The sequence below is a fragment of the Callionymus lyra genome, chromosome 7, assembly GCF_982586985.1.
Source record: "Callionymus lyra chromosome 7, fCalLyr1.hap1.1, whole genome shotgun sequence".
NCBI classification, from domain to species: domain Eukaryota; kingdom Metazoa; phylum Chordata; class Actinopteri; order Syngnathiformes; family Callionymidae; genus Callionymus; species Callionymus lyra.
Window position 1 is genome coordinate 10,727,813 of NC_141824.1, and position 25,724 is coordinate 10,753,536.

The 25,724-nt window shown below is 36.2% G+C and overlaps 1 protein-coding gene across 1 annotated transcript in view; it reads right to left on the reverse strand.

The window, feature by feature from the left end:
* Window positions 1-25,724, reverse strand: part of LOC148075025 (calsyntenin-2-like) — a 308,567-nt gene that overhangs the window by 38,259 nt on the left and 244,584 nt on the right. Inside the window, exons 8-9 of the mRNA XM_087795355.1 lie at window positions 23,340-23,461; window positions 2,256-2,418 (exon numbers count right to left, since the gene is read on the reverse strand). Of these exons, the coding sequence (XP_087651481.1) occupies window positions 2,256-2,418; window positions 23,340-23,461 (285 nt within the window). The remainder of the gene's footprint in view (window positions 1-2,255; window positions 2,419-23,339; window positions 23,462-25,724) is intronic.

The window sequence follows — 25,724 nt, forward strand, 5'->3', positions numbered from 1 at the left end:
GAAGATTTTTTTTTAGAAGCTAGAATGTTTTTTTTGGTTTGTTTTATGATTAAACATAGAGAACAGATTGAAAACGAAAAAGCTAAAAGTCCTTGAGTGGGTTTCATGCTGTGTTTTATTGTATTCGATTAAAATTATATATTTTTTTCAATGAGGCAACGTTTTTTTTTCTGAACAGTCTGTTGAATCCTTCAAAAGATTCTTAAATGTATACCTAAATGTACCACCATCTCCCTAATAAACAACATTTCCTGAAAAATCAGAGATAAATGTTTCCTGTTATCTGCTTCCTCGATAAAAAGGGGAGATTTTTGGATAAAGTGATATTTCACCCAGAATACAAATTTGACTAATTTTCTACTCACCCTCATGTCGAATGAGGGTTTGGATTCGTTTCAAACTAATCTGTTCCTTTTTAGAGTAATAGACAAAATGTTTGTTCATTTTAATGTAGCGACTGCAGCTCAGTTGTCTTCGTCTTCATCTTCGTCCAAAAAGACAACCAAAAACATCCAAATACATCCAAACTGCTCGTCTGTAACGTCCATCTTTTTTTTGATATCTCATTGAAAAATGATTAAAAAAACAAACAAACTTGGATTTTTACAATTAACTTATCTTGTTGAGGCTTCCACATAAGATGGACATTACAGACGAGCAGTTTGGAGGTATTTGGTGGTTTCTTAAACTTTGTGTTATCTCAGGGTCATGGTGACCCGAGCCAGAAAACAAATGTGTTTGTAGTATCCCTTCTGTTTTCTCTGAGTCAAGGGGAATCAAAGCTCATTGTTTTTTCTGGGCCTTCGGGTCACCTTGACCCTGAGACAAATCAAGGGTTAAGTGTCTTTTTTTGGACAAAGATGAAAACAAAGACAACTGAGCTCCAGTCGCTACATTAAAATGAACAAACATTTGAGTCTAAAACTCTAAAAAGAAACAGATTACTCTTAAAATTCCTCTTATCTAAATATTCCCAACTTTTAGTCAACATGAGGGTGACTGGTTAGTGAAGTTTGAATTGTGGATAAACCACTTTAAGGTACTATGCCGAGAACAATACTTTTTTTTTTAAATAGCACGGTGAATATTCTGATATTTTAACTATGTAATAGATCCACATTTTTGGCATTAATTTGGACCAAAACTACAAAAAACACAGGACAGATGACACTGAATGAGTCTTTCATTTTTTTTCCAACTTTCAAACTAATAAAAATTAAAAATACCTCATTGTGAGATCCCCCCGACATACTTATAAAACAACTTTTCATTAAAAAAGAACCTAAGAATGTGAGTATAAATGTGTCAAACTTCAGATGAAAGGTAGGTGTAGGTAGATTCCGTGGAGTTTTAACTGAAATACTAACACAGATAAGTTACAAGCGTAATTTGTCGGCCTGATATTAAAAAAGATACAAATAGTTGCTAAAACGATGCTACGTTAAAGAAATCAATAGTCAGGAAGAATCAGAGATTGAGTGGAGTTGACGCTCTTTTTGGAAAGAAAGGACAAGCGAGGTGATTCAACTCATAAATATGTTAATAAGGGCCGCTGGATAGATAATCGATGGCTTTGCTTCAACGATGTTGCTGAGAAACCAGGAGCAAAGTCTGAGCTAATCTACATTTAAGAGGATAAAACAAGTTTAATACCTCAACTTGACTTGTAAGAAGGAGAGGATCAGATCAACAAATGTCAAAAAGAAGATTTTCATGTAATAAATTGTGTTTACAAGGTGATTGACACAGATGTATAATCTGAATATAAGACTATTTTATGGTTGGACACATGACCAGTTCAGGAAGACGCAATTAAATAAAACCGGAAAGTTTTCATCGATTCAAATGGAGGGAACAGAGTGTGACCTCAACAAAGCTAGCGCCCATCGTGAAGTCTCGTCTCGAGTTATCAAAGCATCGCTGACCCTCTCGGCGTGCGGACGAGAAGGACATTTCTTTCACCCTTCCAGCAATTACTTGCAACTTTCACACTGGAGGACGGCCCAAACGTCAGCCACTTAGAAGGCGTCGTCGTTTGTCAAAGGCAGACTAAGTGATCTTTTTAAATTACATTGTTCATTCCAGGCCAAAGAAAACATGCACATAATGGATCCCTTGGTAATAATAACTGGTAAATAATGTTCATGTTGAAGCGACGACAACTTCAAGAAAACATCTTTTTAATGATCATGTTTATTTTTTCCCCCTCCATTTTTAAAAATGATTCTGTTTCTCATCTGTACAAAAATGCTCACCCTGCCAGCAAGCGCCGACGGTCAGTTGCACGTCGATCTCCGAGGGGTGAATGGGCCAGTCGTCGGTCACCAGGTAAGGGTCGTAGGTCACTCCGTCCACGTACAACGTGACCACTGGGAACTCCACGTTAATGACGTAGTAATGCCACTCCTTGTCGCAGATCTGAAAGGGAAAATGAGATATATTTATATTAAATAATTTGTAGAGTTATAGACACACAATCTGCAAATAAATTAATTGAAATGTATCCTGTATATATGTTGATACTGATGGTGACTGTTTGGCGAAAACATGTGTTTGACGCTACAGATCCTCCAGAGGGACACAACAGAAGTATCTTGTACGCACCAGATACTACCACCAATGTAATATCTTGTCAGAGGATTTGCAAAATGTCAGCCTTGAATACATTTGATAAAAAATATAATTCCATTTTGGAATCAGTGGTGACTAAAAAAAAGCGTGTCTACAGTTTCACAGTGAAAGAATCAGTAAAACGTCTTGCTATTACCAAAAAAATAGGAATCCTGAAGTTAATTGTTTCAACCCCTTCCGGATAACACCACTTTCCTGTGTTACGTGACCAAAAATAAAAGGTTCAAAACTAGGAAAACATCAAGCTAACTTGTGTGTACTTGATGGTCAAATATATTTTCGAATTTCCCCCGATACTATAAATACACAACTTAAATATGTCACATGAATATGAATGTTAGCTTTACACAAAACGGTTCCGTACGTGCGGAATTAAAAAAAAACGGTCCTTAACGAAAACCTGGGCATCTTCAAATGACTTCTTACTCTTAAGGATATGATCTACCTGCTTTTCTTCTGTTAAAGATCACCCCTGATATTTGCCTAAACCTGATCTACCCTGCCTGCACTCTCATCTTCGCATGTTAACCCCGTCTGCTACCTGAAGTAAAGAGCGATGTGGAAGTATGTAAATGTCAGGTAAATTGCTAAGGAAAGATTGGGTGAGGAACAACTAGGAGTGATTGAAAATATCGGTTGGGTCGATATATCGCAATATTTTCTTCATGATACTGTATCGATATTCGACAGCACTGTTGAATTTAATTATCTTTTTGTTTTCATACAGTATATATTCATATATGTTCAACCATAGTAAAAAAAAACATTGTTTTACAGTTCAATAAACTGTTTAAAATAAAATAAGTAAACATTTTAATTTACAGTTAACATTAAAATAGTCATAGCATTTGTTCATTTATGTGTTGCAATCAAACCTTTGGCCCCTAGATGGCAGGAGTCATTACATCCTTGGCAGCTTAAAGAACAATAAAATCCCTTGATATGACTGAGGACAAGAGGATACAGTGGACTCGAGCAGATTTAAAGCTGATGTTTGGACATCATTTGGAGTCATGTGGTCTGTTAATACTGAGACACCAGAGTCAAGTACTCGACAATACTACAAGTAAATTCTTGATTCTACAGTATCACGATATATTGTTTTGTTGTCCTTGTATTGTGATGCGTATCATATTGCCAGATTCTTGCCAATACACCCCCCCGGGGTCCTACCATAAAGCATTTAGCTTGATGAGATTAGAACAGATGCAATAAAACTCACAACAGTCATCTGCGATAAATAAAGATATTATATAAGTGAAGGAACCACACAATCAAAACAACTGACTCATCATCAAACTCCATTTTTAAGCATCAGGCCTAAGAATAATCCACAAACCACACATGTGTCAGGAAAACAGAGAGTGTGATTCCACAAGGATGGAAATGCACTAAAACACAAGCCCACACACATTAATGCGTACACAAACACACACAAACATCAGTACGACAAGATCTTCAAGCCTTCAAAGTGAAAGTTCTTCTTCATCTTGCATGTGGAAGCGAAGACAAAAGTTCTGTATTCCCTGATCACTCCACTTCTCCACCGTCAAATGCAAATTGGCAGACGGAAGGAAGGAATGAAACAGATAAGCAGGCAAACAAACGAGATGGAGGACAGGAAACAAGAAGGAGACTGGTGAGAGGTAGAGATCGGAAACATCAACGCATCAAAGATCCTCTATCATCTCTCGGGGCGATCAACGGTGAGAAGAAAAGATCCATCTGCCTCCACCACTCTTTCTTTTGTTTCTTCCTCGCCTCCATTAGAACCTGACAGTGGGAGTTGTTGCCTCGAGTCCTTGTGAGTTGTCAGATTTGTGTCACTCCTCCCCCAAACTTCACTGGGAAGTGGATGATTCACTGCAGAAAAGCTTGAATAGTCAGTATGTTGGGTGATCCGAGGCGAGAGTGGATAAAGGGGCGTAAACAACTATTGATTTTGTTACTTGAGATTAAGACGCTTGTACACAAGGGGCACAAAATTACTTCTTTCAATTGGAATTGGTTTTTGAACTCAATGATCCAAGGAAACAAATATATCCACCTCTCTTTAAAGTGATAGTTCACCCTAAAATTTCAATTTCATCTTCTACTCATGTTGACTAAGGGTTGGGATTCCTTTCCAAGTAATCTTTTCTTCTAACGCCTACACTGCTCATAATATTTACCTGGAGTTTCTCCAGTCTGTGTAGCATGTTAGCCTTTTAGCGTCTGCTAAACACAAGCTTAAGTAATAAGACATTTTCCAAACTATTTTTCTTGTCGACGCTTCGATACAATAGGGACATTACAGACGAGCAGTATGGAGGTATTTGGATGTTTTTAAGTGTCTTTTTGGACGAAGGTGAAGACGAAGACAACTGAGCTCCACTCGCTACATTAGCATTGACGTATATTTTTTCCTATAACTCTAAAAAGGAACAGATTATTCTGAACATTATCTCAAACCTTACATGACATGAGGATGAATAGAAAACGAGTGAAGTTTGAATTTTTGAACTTCAACAGGAAGTATTAATATTGTATTTTAATTCACCGTGACTCGATCAATGTACATCTGCATGTCATCTACAGGGAAACAAAGACTATGACTTAAAATAACTTTAAATATTTGACTTATTATCCATTAAAAACTTTGCTTCCTTTCAATCGAAAATTACTTTCCTCTAGGATTTGTATTTCTATTGCAGTAGGAGAATACGAACACTACGACTTCTCTAATTTGCGATCTTAGACGGGAGAAATTTAGAAGGAAAAGAGGCCGAGAATTGGGGGAGAGCAGTGAAGAAGGGAGGAGTGCTGCTGAGCCAGAAGAACAAAGATTGATGAGCGGTGGAAACAAGGTGACTTTTGGGAGAAGCGGCGAGGAGGAGCCAAGAAAGCAATGACAAAGTTACCGTGGAGACAAAAGAAAAGCAGATATATGAAATGAAAGATGGGACCGAAGGCGTGAAGAGACAGTATGAAATAAACCTACATCTAATAATAGTTTTCATATATTTGTCTTTTTTTTATGCATCTGAGGTTCACCAGCTCACATGTTGTGTTCGCATGAAAACTGAATAATTAAACGTGTGATCAACTATTGATCTCTCCAGGTTGGGATGTTCTTGCCTCACTGGTTCTGCTCTCCGGCCGTCCCAAATGAGTACGATAGGCAGGATTGAAGCTACAGGAGCTCTGATAAATGCAGAAGGCAGAGGACGCCATCTGTTTCACTTTCAGCCCTGGAATATATTTAAGAACTTGGCACGGTGGACAGAAATACGCTACACAATATTAGCATATGGACACTAATTTGGGCTCTACAAGCACTGAAAAAACTCAACAGTCCAAGATAGATCTTCTCAAACTGTATGATGTTTGAAGACGACCTAGAATATCGTCCGGGCTGGTTCATCCAGTTCATCTAAATAAATATAATAAATACATTTTTCCCCCTATTAACGCTGTGTTTTCGTACACATAAAGGACAGACCAAAAGTTTAGACACACGTTCTAGACTCATTCAAAGCTTTAGATTTTAATGACCGATTAAGATGACCGATCCTAAAGAGAAATGATGGCCATTCGTTTACCTTTAGCTGATTGTTTCTTTCCATAAAAATAATTATAATGTTGTCCAATAGAACTGTATCAACCTGAGTATCTGCACAACACAACAAATGGTCCCAACCCCATAAGTAAGCAAAACATTCCACTAGGTAACCGTGAAAAGACACACCATTTCAGGTTATTTTATTTTGAAGGCCATCTGCTTACAACCATCAGAGAAAAAAACAAACACATTTTTTAGTTAAGAACATAGTTCTTCATGTATTCATTCATAGTTTTGATGCATTCCAGAAGAATCTATCATGTAAAGAATCATGAAAACAAATACAAAGCACTGAATGTGAAGGTCCATTTTTCAATGTCTCTTTCTTAAACAAGTTTATTGGAATATTCTCATCAGCGTCTCCATGATTCCGTCTCTTTTCTCTGGTTAATAAAATCTGATACAATCTAGTCGTAGACGCTCTACGCAAGGGATGTCAAAGTCATTCAAAAAAGCTTGCAAATATTTAGATCTATATTCTTTGACAGGAAGTATGATAGCAATATTGTCTTTTTTATTTATAAAGTCCCCTTCAACAAACACTATATTTACTAGGCTGTGCTCGCCACACTATAGACACCTTTATAGCAGAACTATAGGCGACCCACTATTGTTATTGCTCGCACCTCTTCCTTCCATTTTTGGCACTTTTCACGCCCGACACCGCTGAGCGCATACAAACAACAAATACATCAAAACGTGCGACTCGATCGGACTGCTATCATTCATAAGGAATGAATCGGAAAAGGTAAAAAAAAGTCAGAAATCATGTTGCAATCTTTTTCAAACATCAACTCCTCTGGTATACATTCACGTAGAAACATCATTCAAACTTTAAAATGTAGATAAAAGCCAAAATTATCAACGTGGGATTTGACTCTGTTGCAGCTTTCATACTTTTATTGTCACAGGGCGGAATTGTCTAGTATATTATACTTCAACATCACCTTCATACTTTTTTAGAGATTGTGACATCACAAAACACCATGAAGTCACAACAACCTCTAGTCAGATACTTCTTAGAGTGTTGAGCTAATCGACTTGAGTAGTTTTTGTTCAAATCAATCCGATCAAACATAATCCAACTCACTCACAATAGTGATAGTCTAGGTACTCACAGCTCAAGCTTGTTTCTTCGAAAGCTCCTAAAATAAGCATAAGACTCGCAAGGATTGAGCTCTTTCTATAACTTGCCAGATTGAAAGGCAGAATTCAACAGGAATCGTATAATTCTCAAGCACAAAGGATGCATTTTCTGAATCCATCATACCGGGAGGCTCATTATAAACCATTACCTTTATCTATTCCCTTTCACAAGCACAAAATGAGCTTCGCACAACCGGCAACAAACATTTTCAGATAAACCGGTTTGAAATGACTGCGGCTGTCTCTCACGTTAAATTACAGCCTCTTATCCGGGCTCATTTACGTCGCCTCATTTAGAGAAATACTTGAGCTGTTTCACGTAATTGCCATAAATCATCATCAGCCCCGTGTCAACATGGAAACCGTTCCAGTGTCAATTGTTTTTAAGCGGCCAAATTGGATGCCTGAGAGTGTATAATTACCAAAATAGAAGAAACAATTAGAAAAGGGTGATAGCGGGTGAGAGGTCCGGCGAGCGGATGTGTCGCAGCGGCCGCGTCGCATTTGACTAGCAGCGATATACTTGAAGGTGACTATGAATTAGTGGCTGGCAACAGTGACTAATTGCGGTAGCAATTATAAGCCGCTCGCCGAACAGACCGGGAGTCGACAGCCAAATGACCTCTCCTCCAGCTCATAATTGTCCCCCGTGCCCCGCCCTTTCCAATTCTCCCCCAGACACACATTTGCAAGCATTACCTCAGACATCCACTAGGTTTTTCAATGACGTTTGGTGCGACTTAACTGCTCGAATATGACACTTTGGCCTTATAAAGCAACACAATGTTGACCATGTGATGATAAATATTGGTGCTAGTAATGACGAAGGCCACCAAAGTAACTTCTTCTAGCAATGATACATGTTTGTTTTTTTTGGTTCTATAGACTTGTGGTCAAGACCCGTTAAGGAGGGACCGAGAAGATGAGTATGTAGCGACTGCAACGTCTTCATCTTCGTCCAAAAAGACACTTAAAAACATCCAAACACCTCCATACTGCTTGTCTATAACGTCCATCTTGTATTGAAGCCTCGACATTGTAAGTATTTTCCAAATCGATATTAAGGCTGAGACCAAGACCAAAAAAAGAACAGGGAAGTATACACACCATATAACTCGCTCAAGTTAATCGCAGTACTTTATACTTCAAGACCACTATCGAGGCCCAAGATGGACAGAAGGCAGAAAGAACCAGAGAGTCTTCACTTTAGATTCATGCATTTAGGATCAGCTTTTCTCCAAAGCAACTTCTAATTCACTCATTTTTGATAGTGACGGGAATAGGCTGCGACGCAAAGCACCAACTCACCATCACAAGCAAAAAGGGTTAAATGTCTTGCTCACGGACACACGGATAATGGGATTCAATCCATAACTTCATAGGCCACTAGCCAAAAACTCTACCGCCTGGGCTATATTGCCTCAAACCACCTATTCCAAGTAGAGACTTGGAATAGGTGGTCTAGGGACCAATTCTCAAGAACAACAACATAAGTGTCAGGTGAATTTTTGCCTTGTTCTTTTGTATCTTTATACACTAAAAAAAACAACACAGGCCAACCACTTTACCATCTGAGTTATGTTGCCCAAGACCAAGACTGTAGACCACCAGGACCAAGAAGAGACTAAGAATAGGTGGTATTGAGACCATTGCTAGACCAAAGAACAAAACACTAGTGTGAAGTGAATTTTCTTCAAGTGCTATTGTGTCTTTATACATAAAAAATACCAAGTCAACCACTTTATTGCCTGAGCTCTGTTGCCCAAGAATGAAGACCACCAGGACTAAGAAAAGACTTGGGAAAAGGTGGTCTTGAGACCAAGACTCGACTCAAGAACAACAATTCGAGTGTCAGGCAATTTATTTTTTATGTGCTTTTGTATCTTATCACACTCACAAAAACAGACAAGTCAACCACTTTACCATCTGAGCTATGTCGCCCAAGACCAGGACCATAGACCACCAAGACCAAGAAGAGACCGGAAAAAGTGGTTTTGACACAAAGTCTGGACTCAAGAACAACAATTCGAGTGTCAGGAGAATACTTTTGTTATGTGCTTTTTAATCTTTACACTCTAAAAAACAAAACAAAACAGGCCAACCATTTTACCATCTGAGCTATTTTGCCGAAGACTGTAGACCACCAGGACCAAGAAGAGACTAAAAATAGGTGGTATTTACACCATGGCTAGACCAAAGAACAAAAACACTTGTGTGAAGTGAATTTTCTAGAAGTTCTGTTGTGTCTTTATACATAAAAAAATACCAAGTAAACCACTTTACTGCCTGAGCTGTGTTGCCTAAGAATGAAGACCACCAGGACCAAGGAAAGACTGGGAAAAGGTGGTCTTGAGACCAACACTGGACTCAAGAACAACAATTTGAGTTTCAGGCAATTTATTTTTTATGTGCTTTTGTATCTTAACAACCACTTTACCATCTGATCTATATCGCCCAAGACTACGACTGTAGACCACTAAGACCAAGAAGAGACTTTGAAAAAAGTGGTCTTGACACAAAAACTGGACTCAAGAACAACATGACTAGTGTCAGGTGATTTTCTTTTGCTATGTGCTTTTGAATCTTTACTCACTAAAAAAAACAAAACAGGCCAACCACTATACCATCTGACCTTTTCGCCCAAGACCAGGACCGTAGACCACCAAGACCCAGAAGAAACAAAAAACAACATAAAATGTGGTAGGTTTTTTATCTTTTTTATCTTTCCAACTAAACCACAATGACTAACTGCTTTTGTTAGACAACTATTTACCAGCTACCCATATTAAATATCCAAAAACGAATGGCCATAAAATGAATTGAAGAAAAAATGCAAAAACTAGATAAAATAAATCGCCATAAAAGTTGCTTGAAGACTAGATTAGATGTGGGAAGCACAAAGTAAAACAATATAAAATTCTCATCATAAAGATAAATAATTGAGCAAGTATTAAATAAAGCACAAGTTTGTTGCACAAAGGAAGGCATTGAGTTGTGTTTTTTTTTTTCAGACCATAAAAAAAAACTGTGTTATAACTTAAAGTTGACAACAAGGAAGTTCAAGCGAGGTAAAGAGCGTTAACAAGCGATCGAGAGGAGATACATCAAGCGCGCCGGAAACAAAAAGCGTCCTCAGTAACAGTAAAAGAAGGTCACGCGGTTTTGAAGTGTCAGCACAAAGACGAGCCGGGGTGAAAGTTTCCATGACGCTCCATCAGAGGGGGTGGAAGCAGACAAATTGGCGAGCAACAACGTGCCATCTCGCCTATTGCCACACTCCATCCATCACACGCCTCCTCTTTATTACCTCGAACCGTGACAACATGTGCAGCGCCGAAGACTCCTACGCCATAATTACCAGCTGACTCCATCTCCTCCTCAATTCAACTATCTCTCTCGTCGGGTTCGCTCGGCTCGCGTAAGGTCAGAGGGAAGGAAGCTCGCGATAAATCTTCGCCGGCGACAGCCGACATGCAGGAAAAGTGCTCGGGCCAGCTGGAGGCAAGAAAAAAAAAAAAAAAAGCTAGAGAGAAAAAAAAACTTTTATTATTAAAAACTATTTGGGTAGAGAGAAGGTCTGCGGCGGAAGGAAAGTTTGGAGGTGCTCGGTGAACTGAAAAGTGAGACAAATTGGTGGCCGAAAAGAACAGAAAAATGAGGGGAAAGGAGGTGGTTTAAGGAAAAGATTGTGAGCGAGAAAAAGAGACTCGCTAAACCCATTTGGTTTAATATGAAGAATGAGAGAGAACAGCAGCTTTTTTTTTATTTTTTATTATTTCATTACTTCTGCCTCATATTTATGACCAACTCATGAGAGCTGCTGTTTATTTCTCTTTCCTTTAAATAAACAGTTGTTTTTTTTTATGTAATACTGAATACACTGTAGATAATGTAATGACTTATGAGGTGACGTTAGTTATGATCTATGTCACCCGTCCTACAGGTATTACTGTATAATGGATGAATAAACATTGAATTACCGATCACATTCTAAGGCGAGAAGGTTCGCCGAAGAACAAGTTGCAATCGGAGGGGGGTTTAAAAAGTTTGCAATTTGCACATTAAAACAGGTGCAAAAATCGCTTGCACAAAGGTGCAAAAACTTATTGAACAAAGGTGCAAAAGGGGACTTCTACACGAGGCTTGAAAATGACAAAATTCAAGTAAAAATACCACCTTTTTAATTTAATGTTGTACATTCATTAATTCATTTTCTAATGCTTAATCCCTTGTGGGGGTCACGGGGAGACTGGAGCCTATCCCAGTATCATAGGGCGAGAGGCAGGGGACACCCTGGACAGGACCCCGTCTGACATCAGGATATTCAACAATTCATCAACCAATTCATCTGTCTTTTACGACTAACTTCACCCAAAATTCAATTTTACTCATTTTCTACTCTCCCTTCTGTCGACTAAGGGTTGGGATTATTTTCAGAATAATCTGTTCTTTTTTTAGTTATAGACAAAAATGTTCATTTTAATGTAGCGACTGGAGCTCAGTTGTCTAGTTCTTCTACAACAAATACACTTAAAAACAAACAAATACCTCCATACTGCTCGTCTGTAACGCCCTTTTTGTAGTGGAGCCTCAACAAGAGGAATTGTTCGGAAATAATTTAAACAAGTCTATATTTTAGGGTTGTTTGTAGCAGAGGCTCACAGTCAAAATGATACCTCATTGAAATACATTGCAAGTGTCAGTTTGGCAAATTTAAAATTGTTAGATTATAGTTGAAAATTGTTTGATTATAGTTTAAAAATTCTTTGATTATAGTTGAAAATTGTTTGATTATAGTTGAAAATTGTTTGATTATAGTTGAAAATTATTTGATTATAGTTGAAAATTGTTTGATTATAGTTGAAAATTGTTCGATTATAGTTTAAAAATTGTTCGATTATAGTTTAAAAATTGTTTGATTATAGTTGAAAATTGTTCGATTATAGTTTAAAAATTGTTTGATTATAGTTGAAAATTGTTTGATTATTGTTTAAAAATTGTTTGATTTTAGTTGAAAATTATTTGATTTCAGTTGAAAATTGTTAGATTATAGTAGAAAATTGTTAGATTATAGTTGAAAATTGTTTGATTTCAGTTGAAAATTGTTAGATTATAGTTGAAAATTGTTAGATTATAGTTGAAAATTGTTAGATTATAGTAACTAATAATGTTCATGATTTAAAAATACATTTTGAATCATATAAACACGGTCTTTCCACAGAACATCCTCTTAAACCACCGGTTCAAGTAAAAATCACAGCCATCGCTAAAATCTGTGAAATATGTGCGAGTGTGCAGCATCTTCAGCGGGAAGGAGATATTGTCATGGTCTTCAAAGTGTTACTCGGGTTTAGAAGTGCTGCTGCTCCCCTTCACTGCAGATAATCTGGGGAGCAGCGATACATCTTGGATCCCTGCGGCACCAACCACTCCGTCTCGTTTCCTTCCTACAGTATGTTGTTCCCTAGATATTTGGTTCGTCTCTTGCACTGGATATTAGGGGATTTTTTTTTTCCAGTTGGTGTGTGTTGACAACCATGTGTCTTTTTCTTTTTTCTTTCTGCTAAACAAAAACATCCTCTCCTGCTCTCTTTGGACTTTATACATTTTAACTGTGTGTTAATTTGGGCTAAAATGCTTTTTGTAAAATGATCTTCTTCCACTATTTTGTTCCTAGTTTCTCAGCCCTCAATATTTTTCTTTTCTTCCTTTCAGTCTTGACACACTAGACACTGAGCACTTCTCAATCAGTGAATGGAGTGTGGAGTAAAAGAATGGTGCTTCAAATCTCACGGATACGTTTTTTTTTTTTTGATTCAAACATTGGTGAGTCATCGTTTCAAGAGCTCTTCAAGCTCGGTTGTGAAGAGGCACGGCTCACAATGTTGCTTCTGCGTAGAATTCTATTATAATAAGAACTCTTCACGTTCCTGCTATAATTTCTATCTGTAAAATCTTGTTTGATGATATTCTATCTGCGATAAATTGTGTGATTACAGCAGAAACTTGATTGATTACAGTTGAAATTGTTTAATTTCATTTGTTAATTGTTTTATTATAGCTCGAAAAAATATTTAATTAAGGATTATAATAGTTTGATTATAGTTTAAAAAATGTTGGATTTAAAATGTTAAGATTACAGTTGAGAATTGTTTGATTATAGTTTAAAAAATTAAGATTTTAGTTGAAAATTGTTTGATTATAGTTTAAAAACTGTTAGATTATAATTGAAAATAGTTTGATTTCAGTTCAATTGTTTGATTATAGTTGAAAATTGTTTGATTATAGTTGAAAATTGTTTGATTATAGTTGAAAATTGTTTGATTATAGTTGAAAATTGTTTGTTTATAGTTGAAAATAGTTTGATTATAGTTGAAAATTGTTTGATTATAGTAGCAAATTGTAAGTAAGTAAGTAAGTAATATTTATTTATATAGCGCTTTTAGATCAAGATAATACTGAGAACAACACAATTGTTCGATTATAGTTGAAAATGGTTTGATTATAGTTGAAAAAATTAAGATTTTAGTTGAAAATTGTTTGATTATAGTTTAAAAACTGTTAGATTATAATAGAAAATTGTTTGATTTCAGTTCAAATTGTTTGATTACAGTTGAAAATTGTTTGATTATAGTTGAAAATTGTAAGATTATAGTAGAAAATTGATTGATTACAGTTCAAAATTGTAAGATTATAGTAAATAATTGTTTGATTAAAATACAACGATTGTTTTTTGTAAGAAAACTGCATATTTTTCAAAGCTCATGATTGTGTAAAACCCACAAATTAACTGTTAAACATCGTAAATAACAAATAAATTGGACTTGAACTATTAAATAATTTGATACTTATAATTGACATTTAATAATATGTTGATATTTATTTTCTCCTCCAGCATAATCTCTGCAACAATACATGATCCCTGAAGTGTTTTTTTGAATATCTCATTAACTGTCAATGTACAATGTTTTGCGATGATCACTTTCATAATAACCTTTTTTTCCCCCAATATTCAAAAACACTCCGAGCTGCTCCTCTGTCACCTAAGGATTCTTCTCCATATTTACCCGGCACAGAGTCGCACATCCTCATCGTCTCATAAGGAGGAGATTGTATTATCCAGGGATGGACGGGATGGAGACAGATCATGATGGAAACCAGCGCCGCACCTGCTGTGTCTGTAATGGAAGCTGATTTAATTTGCGGCTCCCAAAGAAAACGACGGAGGGAGATATTAATGCGCGTGATGGATGAGTGGAATCAACGCGAGGGGACTCGCACAACAAAACATGCCTGTTCCAATTCATCACACGGAATTATTTTTTATTTCCTCCGTCCTTTTGCTTCCTGTCTATCAATCTGGGCGTCTCTCGCCACCAGCCAGACCCAAGGTTTTCTGAGTGATACCGGCAGTTAGGAAATAAGACGGTTATTTTTCAACAGTTTTGTGATCTTTTCCTGTTGCTCCCAGCGGTTCCACCGCGTTATAGATCGGCGTGCGTCGCTCCCAGTGGGAAGCCAATTCTGTCAACTCGTCCCTTTGTTGCTTCCTCCTTCATTTTTCTTTCCTCGCACCTATTTTCCTCTTAGAAACGCCGCCCACCCCCGAGGAGCGTTTCCTCTTCCACACACATTTTTTACTCACCTTTCTTCCCCCCCCCCCCTCCCTTCATCCTCACTTTCAACACTCCTTTCATGTTATTGATCGCAGCCTTCAATAAGAGCTTCCTCCTGAATGCAAACAAGCCTATTTGCATGAGTCGCCATCGATCGTCGTAGCGCCCCGCAATAAAAATCCATTGTTTTGATGCTGGAGACAGAAGCGGTGATGTCACTTCTGATTTTTGGAATCCACATTGATTTCCCAGGGAGCAGCAGGAGGGCAAATCATATTAAAAGGCCACTTGGAAAAAAAAAGAAAAGAAGAAAATCCCATCTTTCGCTGGACATCAGTCACAGTATTTGTGGCTTAAGCTGAAAAGTCTTGGAGGTCATAGCCTTAAGCGGATTTGTGTCTTATGGGCCAGATCCAGGTGAAGAATCGAGGACCGAAGTGATACCGTAAAGGATGTCAAAGAAGTCAATCCAGCGGAAACGGGTTAAACATCAGGAAATATAGCACAAGATGAATTTGTTGAGAAAACTTCAACATCTAATGTAAAGAAATTGCCGAGACCCAGATGTGTTGTGATAAAAAAGAAAAATAAACTTTCATTTGTGACCACAAATTAGTATTAATCAATGAATTTCCAACTTAAATAAAATGATTTGCAACTTCAATATTAAATGATAAAATATATTTAAAGTATAACGTTTTTTAAAATTTGAATGTGTTCATTTTACATGTTTTTTATTATATCTTTAATTATTAAATAAATATTATGTTTTTTGCATCTCGAGATAATCGTATCTCATTTAATTCCTTAATGGCTTCGTTTTCACTCAAATTTTAGTAACTGTAATCGTTTAAGATACAATTGAATTAGATAATATTTTAACCTAACTCCAATAATATACATATTACTCCCAACTTATAGTCTGTATGACGTTGAGTAAAAAATGAATATTTTCGTTGAGATTTCCCTTTAACTTAATGCAAATTTTAATTTAAATTTACAAGTTTTGGCCCCAGACTTGGTGGCGCCTGTCCAATGTTGTCTGTAATAAAACAATTTTCAACTTCAATATTAAATATTAAAACATACAAAATTTATTTAAAATATAAGGTTTTTTAAATTTGAAATCGTTCATTTTACATATTTCGAATTATATTTTTAATTAATGAATAAATATAATATTTTTTGTATCTCCAGATAATCGTATCTCATTTAATTCCTGTCTAACGCACTAGTTCACGATACTTAAGCTAAAACCGACCAGAAATATTCTTCTGTAGTGATGGTGAAGTAGTTCTATTTAGTGGCTTCGTTTTCGCTAACATTTTAATAACTGTAATCGTTTCAGAAAAAATTGAATAAGATAATATTTCAACCTTGTTTTTGTAGCTCCCGTAACTCCAATAATACACATATTACTCCTAACCTTCAGTCTGTATGAGGTTGAGTACAAAATGAATATTTTCGTTGAGATTTCCCTTTAACTTAATGCAAATCTTTATTTAAATGTACAAGTTTTGGCCCCAGACTTGGTGGCGTTTGTTTAACAGTAATTAAACAATTTTAAACTTCAATATTAAATAGTAAAACATACAAAATCTATTTAAAATACAAAGTTATTTTTAATTTTGAATTTGTTCATTTTACATATTTCTAATTATATTTTTAATTATAAACTAAATATTATATATTTTGCATCTCGAGATAATCATATCTCATTTAATTCCTGTCTAGTTCGACGCACTAGTTCACGATACTTAAGCTAAAACCGACCAGAAATATTCTCCAGTAGTGATGGTGAAGTAGTTCTATTTAGTGGCTTTGTTTTCACTAAAATTTTAGTAGAAAAAATTGAAAAAGATAATATTTAAACCTTGTTTTTGTGCCTTCCTGTAACTCCAATAATACACATTTTACTCCCAACTTTTAGTCTGTATGAGGTTGAGTAAAAAAAGAATATTTTGTTGAGATTTCCCTTTAACTTAATGCAAATTTTTATTTAAATTTACAAGTTTTGGCCCCAGAATTGGTGACGCCTGCCCAACTGTAATAAAACAATTTTGAACTTCAATATTAAATAGTAAAACATAAAAAATACATTTCAAATATATTTAAATTTGTTCATTTTACATATCTCTTATTATATTTTTAATAATTAACTAAATATTATATTTTTTGCATCTCGAGATAATCGTATCTCAATTAGTTCCCGTCTAGTTCGACGCACTAGTTCACGATACTTAGGTTATAACCGACCAGAAATATTCTCCAGTAGTGATGGTAAAGTTATAATTAGTGGCACCGTTTTCACCAATATTTTCATAACTGTAATAGTTGTATAAGATAATATTTAAACCTTGTTTTGTAGCTCCCTGTAACCCCAAAAATGCACATTTTACTCAGAAAATTCTCCCAACTTTTAGTCCGAATGAGTACAAAATGAATATTTTCGTTGAAATATCCCTTAATGACTTATGCACATTTTAATTTAAATGTACAAGTTTTGGCCCCAGAGACTTGGTGGCACTTGTCCCGACCACCAAGGTCTCAGAATTCCATTAAAAAAGCATCACAACAATGTCGACAAATATGTCTAAAAGCTCTAAATCTTCCCAAATTAAATTTGGGAACATGTAACGATGAATGCAAGTCAATGTTTTTGTTCCTGTTTTTGTGTGTTTCCATGGTTTTTTTCTTTGGCCCCCGCCGGGGCAGCGCAGCTCTAAATTTAGCGAGCTCTTAGCAGGACTCATCCATCATTCACCAGCAACTCTCCCGTAAGACGGAACATGTCCAAGATTGTGTGTTTGTGTGTGTCGCCGTGCCAAACCTGAACGGCCAAAAGTAAAGTAAAAGAGCTGCTGGCTGTCTGGATGAGCACACAAATGTTTTTACAACATCATCTGGCAGCGTTCGGGCCATTAGTCTTGGGCCAAAAAGCATCTAAAAAAGAAAGCGATTAAACATTGATGTTTTTCATGAATGCCCTGAAACAATGTTTTTCTAACTGAGGGATTATTGTTGAACCGCAGCTGAAGTGAAATCACAGAAACGTCGCACAACATGATTCGGTCACATTAGCCGATAAGATGAATCATGTTTTGAACTTCGGCATTTTGGGGTCTCTTTGAATCGAGCCACAAGTCTTTGACTCACAGACACATATTTTATAGACAAATGTTGGTAAACTTGACAGATATAGCGAAGTCGTGATGAATTGATGAGGCTTCACGAAACAGCCGATGAGGTTTTGACAATTTAAGGCCATATTTTCTTGGGCCACTAGATGGCACTCCTTTTCAATTATTCTTTGAAACTTAAAGCTTGATCTACTGAGCTCCGAAGATGGCGACACTGTATCACGAAGCATCGCTAACTGTTTCAGGAAATGTCATTATAGCTGGATTTTGTAATCTTTCTAGGTATATTTCTTCCTGTTCGCCCCACGTTCAGCATTTGTTTGCACGGAAGTGAAGGTCGATGAGGCTTCATGAAACAGCTGATGAGGCTTCATGAAACAGCTGATGAGGCTTCATGAAACAGCTGATCAGGTTTCATTAAACAGCTGATGAGGCTTCATGAATAAAATGTCTTTATTTTGAAAGACTGAAAATATTCCAGGTTTTATTGAAAAAAAGTAGATATTACAAAACCTAGAGCGTCATCTAGTGTGTTGAAAATAAAAGAGACTGTATCATGATACCTCATCAGCTGTTTCATGAAGCCTCATCGATCCATCACTGACAGCTAAATACGGTGCCACTCACAACACAACTGAATGGAATTACCTGATTGTTTTGTTGTCGATTTGGATATAATACTTTCTAAGGGGAAACATAACTTTTTTTTTATTATATGGAGATCTTTTGAAAAATAATCTCTAGCAGTGACCACAGGTTTTTCAAAAAATGGTTACGTTCTTTTTCAGGTTTTTCCAGGTGCTGAGAACAAGGTGATTCTCTATACCCTGCATACGTCATTACCACGATGACATTTCCTAATTTGTACCTCTGTAAAGATAGGACGTACGCCTTAAATTGATAATAATCTAGTTTCACCTTCACCAAAATGTGAGTAAATGTGAGTTTTACAGGTTTCTTGGCAAAATCCTTTAAGGGCAACTCATGTGAAGCTCTCCTGACTCACATGTTTCAAATGTTGAAGTCTTCCTCTCCAAGATGCAGTAAGTTCCTCGATCATGACCATATTTTGAACTTATTACTTTATAAAGTTGCTCTGAAATCTTGGCAAACGAGAGGTTACGAGAGCGGAGTCCATTATGACGTAATAATGGCTTAACTCCTCCTCCAGCCAGCTGTAATCATGCACGGCTTTGTTTATACCACGAGTCCCTTGGAGAGTGGAGACTTCCGGGATTGATAATGTGCGGTGACAAACCTTGACGCTTGACCAATCACAGCAGAGTGGGTGTGGTTATGGTAAACAAGATTTCATCTTTAGAAATACAAAGTGTTTTCAGTGGGCGGGGCTTAAGGAAATTTTCTAATGTAAATATTTAAATAAAAAGAGAGTTTTGTACAAACTTACTGATGATACAATAGAGTCCAACATCTATTCAACACACACTTAAATCGACACTTTAGTTTTACTTTCATTTCCTAAAGAACTTTGTAGTTGTTAATGTTGCGTGAGCAAAGTCACTAGAGCTTGAAAAACTCTAAAAAACTTTAAAGTACTCTATGTTTTTTATTGGATTCTGTTTGACTCTATTGGAGTATATATAATTTGAAGAAATCGACCGAGTCTAAAATGAAACAGATGTCAAATAACGGATTTCCCGCAGCAAAGAAAGTTTTGGACGGACTCGAGCGCACAGTATTCATTCAAAAACCATTCAGCCTCCAACAAAACATGATTGACAGCCACTTACCCAAGGCACTAAACCCCCCCCCCCCACCTCTACACCGCCACCACCCACCCAAAAAAACACAAAACTGTTTCTTTTCAAAACTATTCAATACGTCAATAAAAATGGGAACAATGGGAAGAAAAGGTAGCTCACAAAAACCCCCCCACACTGAATCACCTTGACTGCGACGGGACCACGACTACAAAGCCCAAGTGAGCCGCGAACACGTTTATTTCAGTGGCTCGGACTAATATCGGCGGCCATCTTGTCCGCTCATTATAGTCATTATGTGGCAGCTTGCAGGGCCTGATTAGGTGGCGCGAGGAATAAATTGAACTTCTGTGATAAAGCTTCCTATTAGGAGGAGGTGCTCGGTGGGCTGGAGGTATCCCCAAGTTCATTTCAAATACGTTAGCGGAGAACGAGTTTAGGGACTTAATGAAAGTTCCTGAACATGCCCAGAGGTTCAGATTAACAGCAGACGTGGCGGTCAGACTGTAATGAAACCACTCTTTGGCCTTTTTTTTTTCAACCAAATGCACTGATTTCTTCCACGTCTAGAGTAAAACAATAACTTATTCTACTTAAAGGTTTCATCCTAACAAATGCTTCAATGTCCATTTTGACATATAATAATTATTATTATAATTATGTTTATTTATAAAGCACTTTCCAGAAGAAGAGTTATAAGGAAAATATAGTTTTTTTTTGTTGGTAAATATACATTTTGTTTTGCCTGTGACCTTGAATGACAATAAAGTTTTGATCCTAACAAATGCTAAAATGTCCATTTCGAGTAATAATAGTAATAATGATGTTTATTTATACAGCACTTTTCAGACATAGAGTAAAAAGTTAAGATGGTAGAGATAGTTTTTTTTGTTGTTGTAAATATACATTTTGTTTTGCCTGTGACCTTGACAGTTCCTAAAAAAATGCTTCAATGTCCATTTTGACTAATAATAATAATAATAATAATAATAATGTTCATTTATACAGCACTTTTCAGAATAATAAGATACGATTAAGGACATTTTATTTTTATTGGTAAATATACTTACATTTTGTTTGACTTTGACTAATAATAAAGTTTTGGCTTTTGACAGTTAAAGCCAGAAATATGAAAAAAAGAAAATCAACTTGATAACTGGATAAAAGGTTTTTGGTTCCCAGCTAGAAAAACAAAACACAAAACAAATTAAAACATATAAATCAATAGCTTCAAAGTATTTATAAGCATAAAGAATAGGTATTAATAAAAAAAAAGCCAAAAATTGATTTTAACTAAATGTTGTTTTATTTATAGTCATACAATCAAAATAACTTCCTCTTGATAACGTTTTGATCTGCAGATGTCAATTCTTAAATATTTTCAATAATAATAATATTTTTTATTTATATATAGCAGATATCCTCAGATCATAAATGTTAAAAGTGTTTAAGAAAGTAAGTAAGTAAGTGAATAAGTTAAGGTTATTTGTAAAGCACTTTGAGGTAAAAAAAAAAAATCAGGAAATCTCTGAAAGATTTTACCCAGAATCAAGTGCAGCAAAAATGATAAAGGACCCAAAACAGAACCTTAAGGGACTCCACACACCATTAAGATAAGATGAGAACTTGAGACGTTGACTGGTAATACAATGATTGCTAATATACTTTAAGAGCAACAAGAAATCAGCAGCCCTACACTGAGTAAAACGTTTCTTCCGCTGAAGTATATTTCTGAATAAATAAGGCCAGGCTAATGTTTAAACAACTAGACACCATCTTTAAACCAGAGCTGCACAGATATCTGGGGCGTCTCAGGATCTGTCCGGTCAAACTAGCTGCTGGTGATGCCCAGACTCAGCTGTGCCTCCTCTTATTAACCAACTGTCTTCCTGTGGGCGTATGCAAAGGTCTGGTGAGTGGAAGTAACCTGTCTGACTTTAAGACTGTTTCCGTATTCAATAGACAGCTGCTGTCAACATCAACTCACACACACACACACACACACACACACACACACACACACACACACACACACACCCCCCCCCACACACACACACACACACACACACACACACACACACACACACACACACACACACACACACACACACACACACACACACACACACACACACACACACACACACACACACACACACACACACACTTTCACGACCCAGGAGTTTCACGACCCAGGAGTTTCTGCCGAGCAGTTGCTCGAGTCTAAAGCAGTTGATTGAACGAAACATGGAAGAAAAAAACTTCACGTTTCTCTATTACAATCTGTTCTATTCTGACAAATTAACAAAGTTGACTTGAACTTTACTTTGTGCTTTAATACTTGATACATATTTTCATATTCTCAGTTTTTCATGTGTTAAATGGTTTATTGTACATCATATTTGGTTGTATTATTATTTTATTATTATTACTATGATAATAATATTATTATTTTATAGCTGTTTTTTTTGTAATAAATAATTGTTTTCTGTTTTTATATGTATTATGTGTACTCATTCATTCATCCATTCATCTTCTTCTGCTTTATCACTTATGGGGAACACGGGGGCCCAGCTTTATTGGACGAGAAGCGGGGGACACCCTGGACAGGACGCCAGTCTGTCACAGGGCACACAAGGACACACAACCATTCAAACACACACTCATAGTTCACTCAAGTTCCCAATCAAACTCTGTATGTCTTTGGACTGTCGGAGGAAACCGGAGTGCCCGGAGTAAACTCGCCACAGAAAGGTCACAAGTTGGCTCCCTCCCGATCTGGAAGCGAACCAGCAACCTTCTTGCTGTGAGGTGATGGTACTTACCAATGCTAGACCGTGCGCAACCCTAATGTTTCTTGTATATGTCCTAATGTAATGTGTATTTATTTTTCTTTTTCTTTTTCTTGTGAACTGCCAAAAGAACTAACATTTCCCCAATTTGGGAAAAAAAAGGGATTTGATCAATAAATCGATTAGATTTGTCGAAACGGCAACGTTTTTGAAAGTTTTTTATTCTAATTTAATTCATGTACTTTTTCTGAACCTTTCAATGACTTAACTGTAAATTTGGGCCACTTTTATTTCCCCTAATAGTACATTTTATTATTTATAATTTATATTATTTCTCTACAAAGCTATATTTATTGACCATCCAAAGTACCCGGGGATTTTTATAAGAGACAAAATATATTTCAAATGAAAAACGAAAAGGCCGTGTAATTTAGTTTTAAATATTTTATCGACTCTTAAACATAATCGGTTGGACTTCACAGCGTCATTTTTTCTGCCGGTCGCGACACTTTCCGAAAAGTGACGAAGAAATTGCTCCAGGGATAGAAAAAAAAGGCTGAAAACTGAACTGACTTCAAAAACTCGAGTAATGTTTCAACCAGACCATGGCTTTAAACGACGCAGCGACCTTTTACCGAATCCTGACTGGAAAATAAAAGGTAGTCGTGTTCATGTCAACAACGTGGTCTTACCTGCTCCAGCTTCCAGTGGAACTCGGCGGGTCTGAAGGTGTCCACCTGCGTGAAGTCCCTCCTCAGCAGGAACACCAGCCGGCAGTTGTGCACGTAGAGCGAATAATGATGGCGGTTCATCTCTGCGGGAGGAGAAGCGAACGTCAAGCAGGAAACAGCCGGTGAGAGAGAACATGAAAGTCAGAGGAGGGTCTGGAGTCGTGAGGAAAAACATCTTCTTCTTGTTCATTTTTCGTCCATTTTGAAGAGCTGCAGACACCGACTTCCCGGCTGCGATGCTTCGTTCGGGAGCAGCAGGCTTCCCTCTCGAGTCAACACGAGGAACATTTACATTTTCAGCTTAATTAAAACGAAGATGGTGATATAAGAGCCTGTCGACTGTAATTTTAGCTCTTAATTGGAATGAAAGTACTTCTGCTGATGAAACACAGAAAGAATAATTGACTTATTCCCGAACATAATTTGAAAGGTTGATGGTTTATTAAAAGTATTCTCTTCTCTGTTTGCTCGAGTGTTATATAGCATTTTTCATAAAGGTTGAGAAAAAATAGTTTACAGCTGATTTACTCAGAATTTGCATAGTGGAGAACAAATAAAAAACCTTATTATTATTATTTATTTTGGTTCAGATTATTGTTTCCAAGCAAGTGACTGAGCAAAGCTTTACATTATGACAAACTTTAAATTCAGTTTTTTTTATGTGTAGTTGAACCAACTTTCATGTATTCAACATTGAATCCAAAACAGGAGCAAACTGTTGCAGAAATGCTGATTTAAATAGGAGATTGTGTGTTTGCTGTGGGCAGAGCTTGACAGAAGGACATGAAGTCAACAGGGACGACAAAGGCTCGACTTTAATTCTAATTCTAATTCCAAGGACTGAAATAAAACTGTTGAATAACTGTCTGACTTGTAAATGAAAGAGAGCGACTTGCACTATAATCTTAGTTAGAAAATTATATATATATTATTATATGGGGACGCACAATGTCTTACAGCCTTACAGCAAGAACGATGCTGGTTCACTTCCATATATATCTATATATATATATATATATATATATATATATATATACTCTATACATATACAGTGTATATATATATTGTATACATATATACTATATATATATATATATATTCTGTATATGTACAGTATATATATATATACTGTATACATATGCAGTATATACTGTGTGTATATAGTATATATATGATATATGATAGATAGAACTTTATTGATCCCTCAGGATATATACATATATATATATACAGTATATATGATCATATATATCAAAACTATATATACATATATATGTATATATATAGTTTGTTACTATAAATACATATATATATTTAAATATATAGTAACAAACACATTTATTTAAATTCTGCAATATCTGAGGGTTGAAATAAATGTATTTTAATGCGCACAGTGCTAGAAAAAAACAAAAACAATTTGAGAATAAAGTGTTAAATAAAAAAATGTAGAATTGTTTCTTGAATGTAAAGATATCAAAGATAAGACATTAACAAAGAAATAACTGCCTTAATACTGCAAGTAAATGACATGGCTGTATGGAGTGCAAAACATTTTATAAATAAAACAAATATAATCCCGAAACCCAAATGATGACCTGTAACAACTTTTCGTACTTTCCTTTACAAAAATAAAGAATCAATGTTTGTTATTCAGGGGAAAAAAAACACCAAAAAACAATAGACAATAGTGACACTGCTCAAACAGTGTTTTATTTACAGGGAGGGTGGACGATTTTTAAGTGTTTATTATTTTCAGAAAAAGTCATCAAGTCTCAGTAAAGTTTTTTGTTAAAATGGATGTTGTTTTTTCAGTGAGAAAAACAATTAAGAAAGTGTAAGAAAAGAAAAAAAAAATCTGTCCTGTTGGCAACTAAATGGTTGTCAATAACTTTTTAACTCCAATATGATGTTATCTCACATGTGGAGATTTGACACTGTCGTGGGCAGCGACCACAGGCGATTCAACAGTGTGTTTTAAGCAAACCCTGATCTGAACCGCCCACAACTGTAGTTGGTTTAACAATCGTGTCTAAAGTGAGCCTCAAACTATTCACTTAAAATGAACTGAACTTGATTATCTTCCTACATGGACGCGAGGAAACCATCACCTTGAAGACATGACCAGGGACAGCTAAGATGAAGCTCATTATCCAACACACTTCATATTCATGTGTCATCTACAAATGCTGACGGATGTTTCTGTTGGATGAATAAATAAAGATGTATGCAGTAAATCTCACAGGGACCAGACATCCATCATTTCTCTATTCCATTACTATGAAAGCAATAAATGTAAAAGATACATTAAAAAGAAAATCACATATGACCTCCTTGTTGCTTATAATC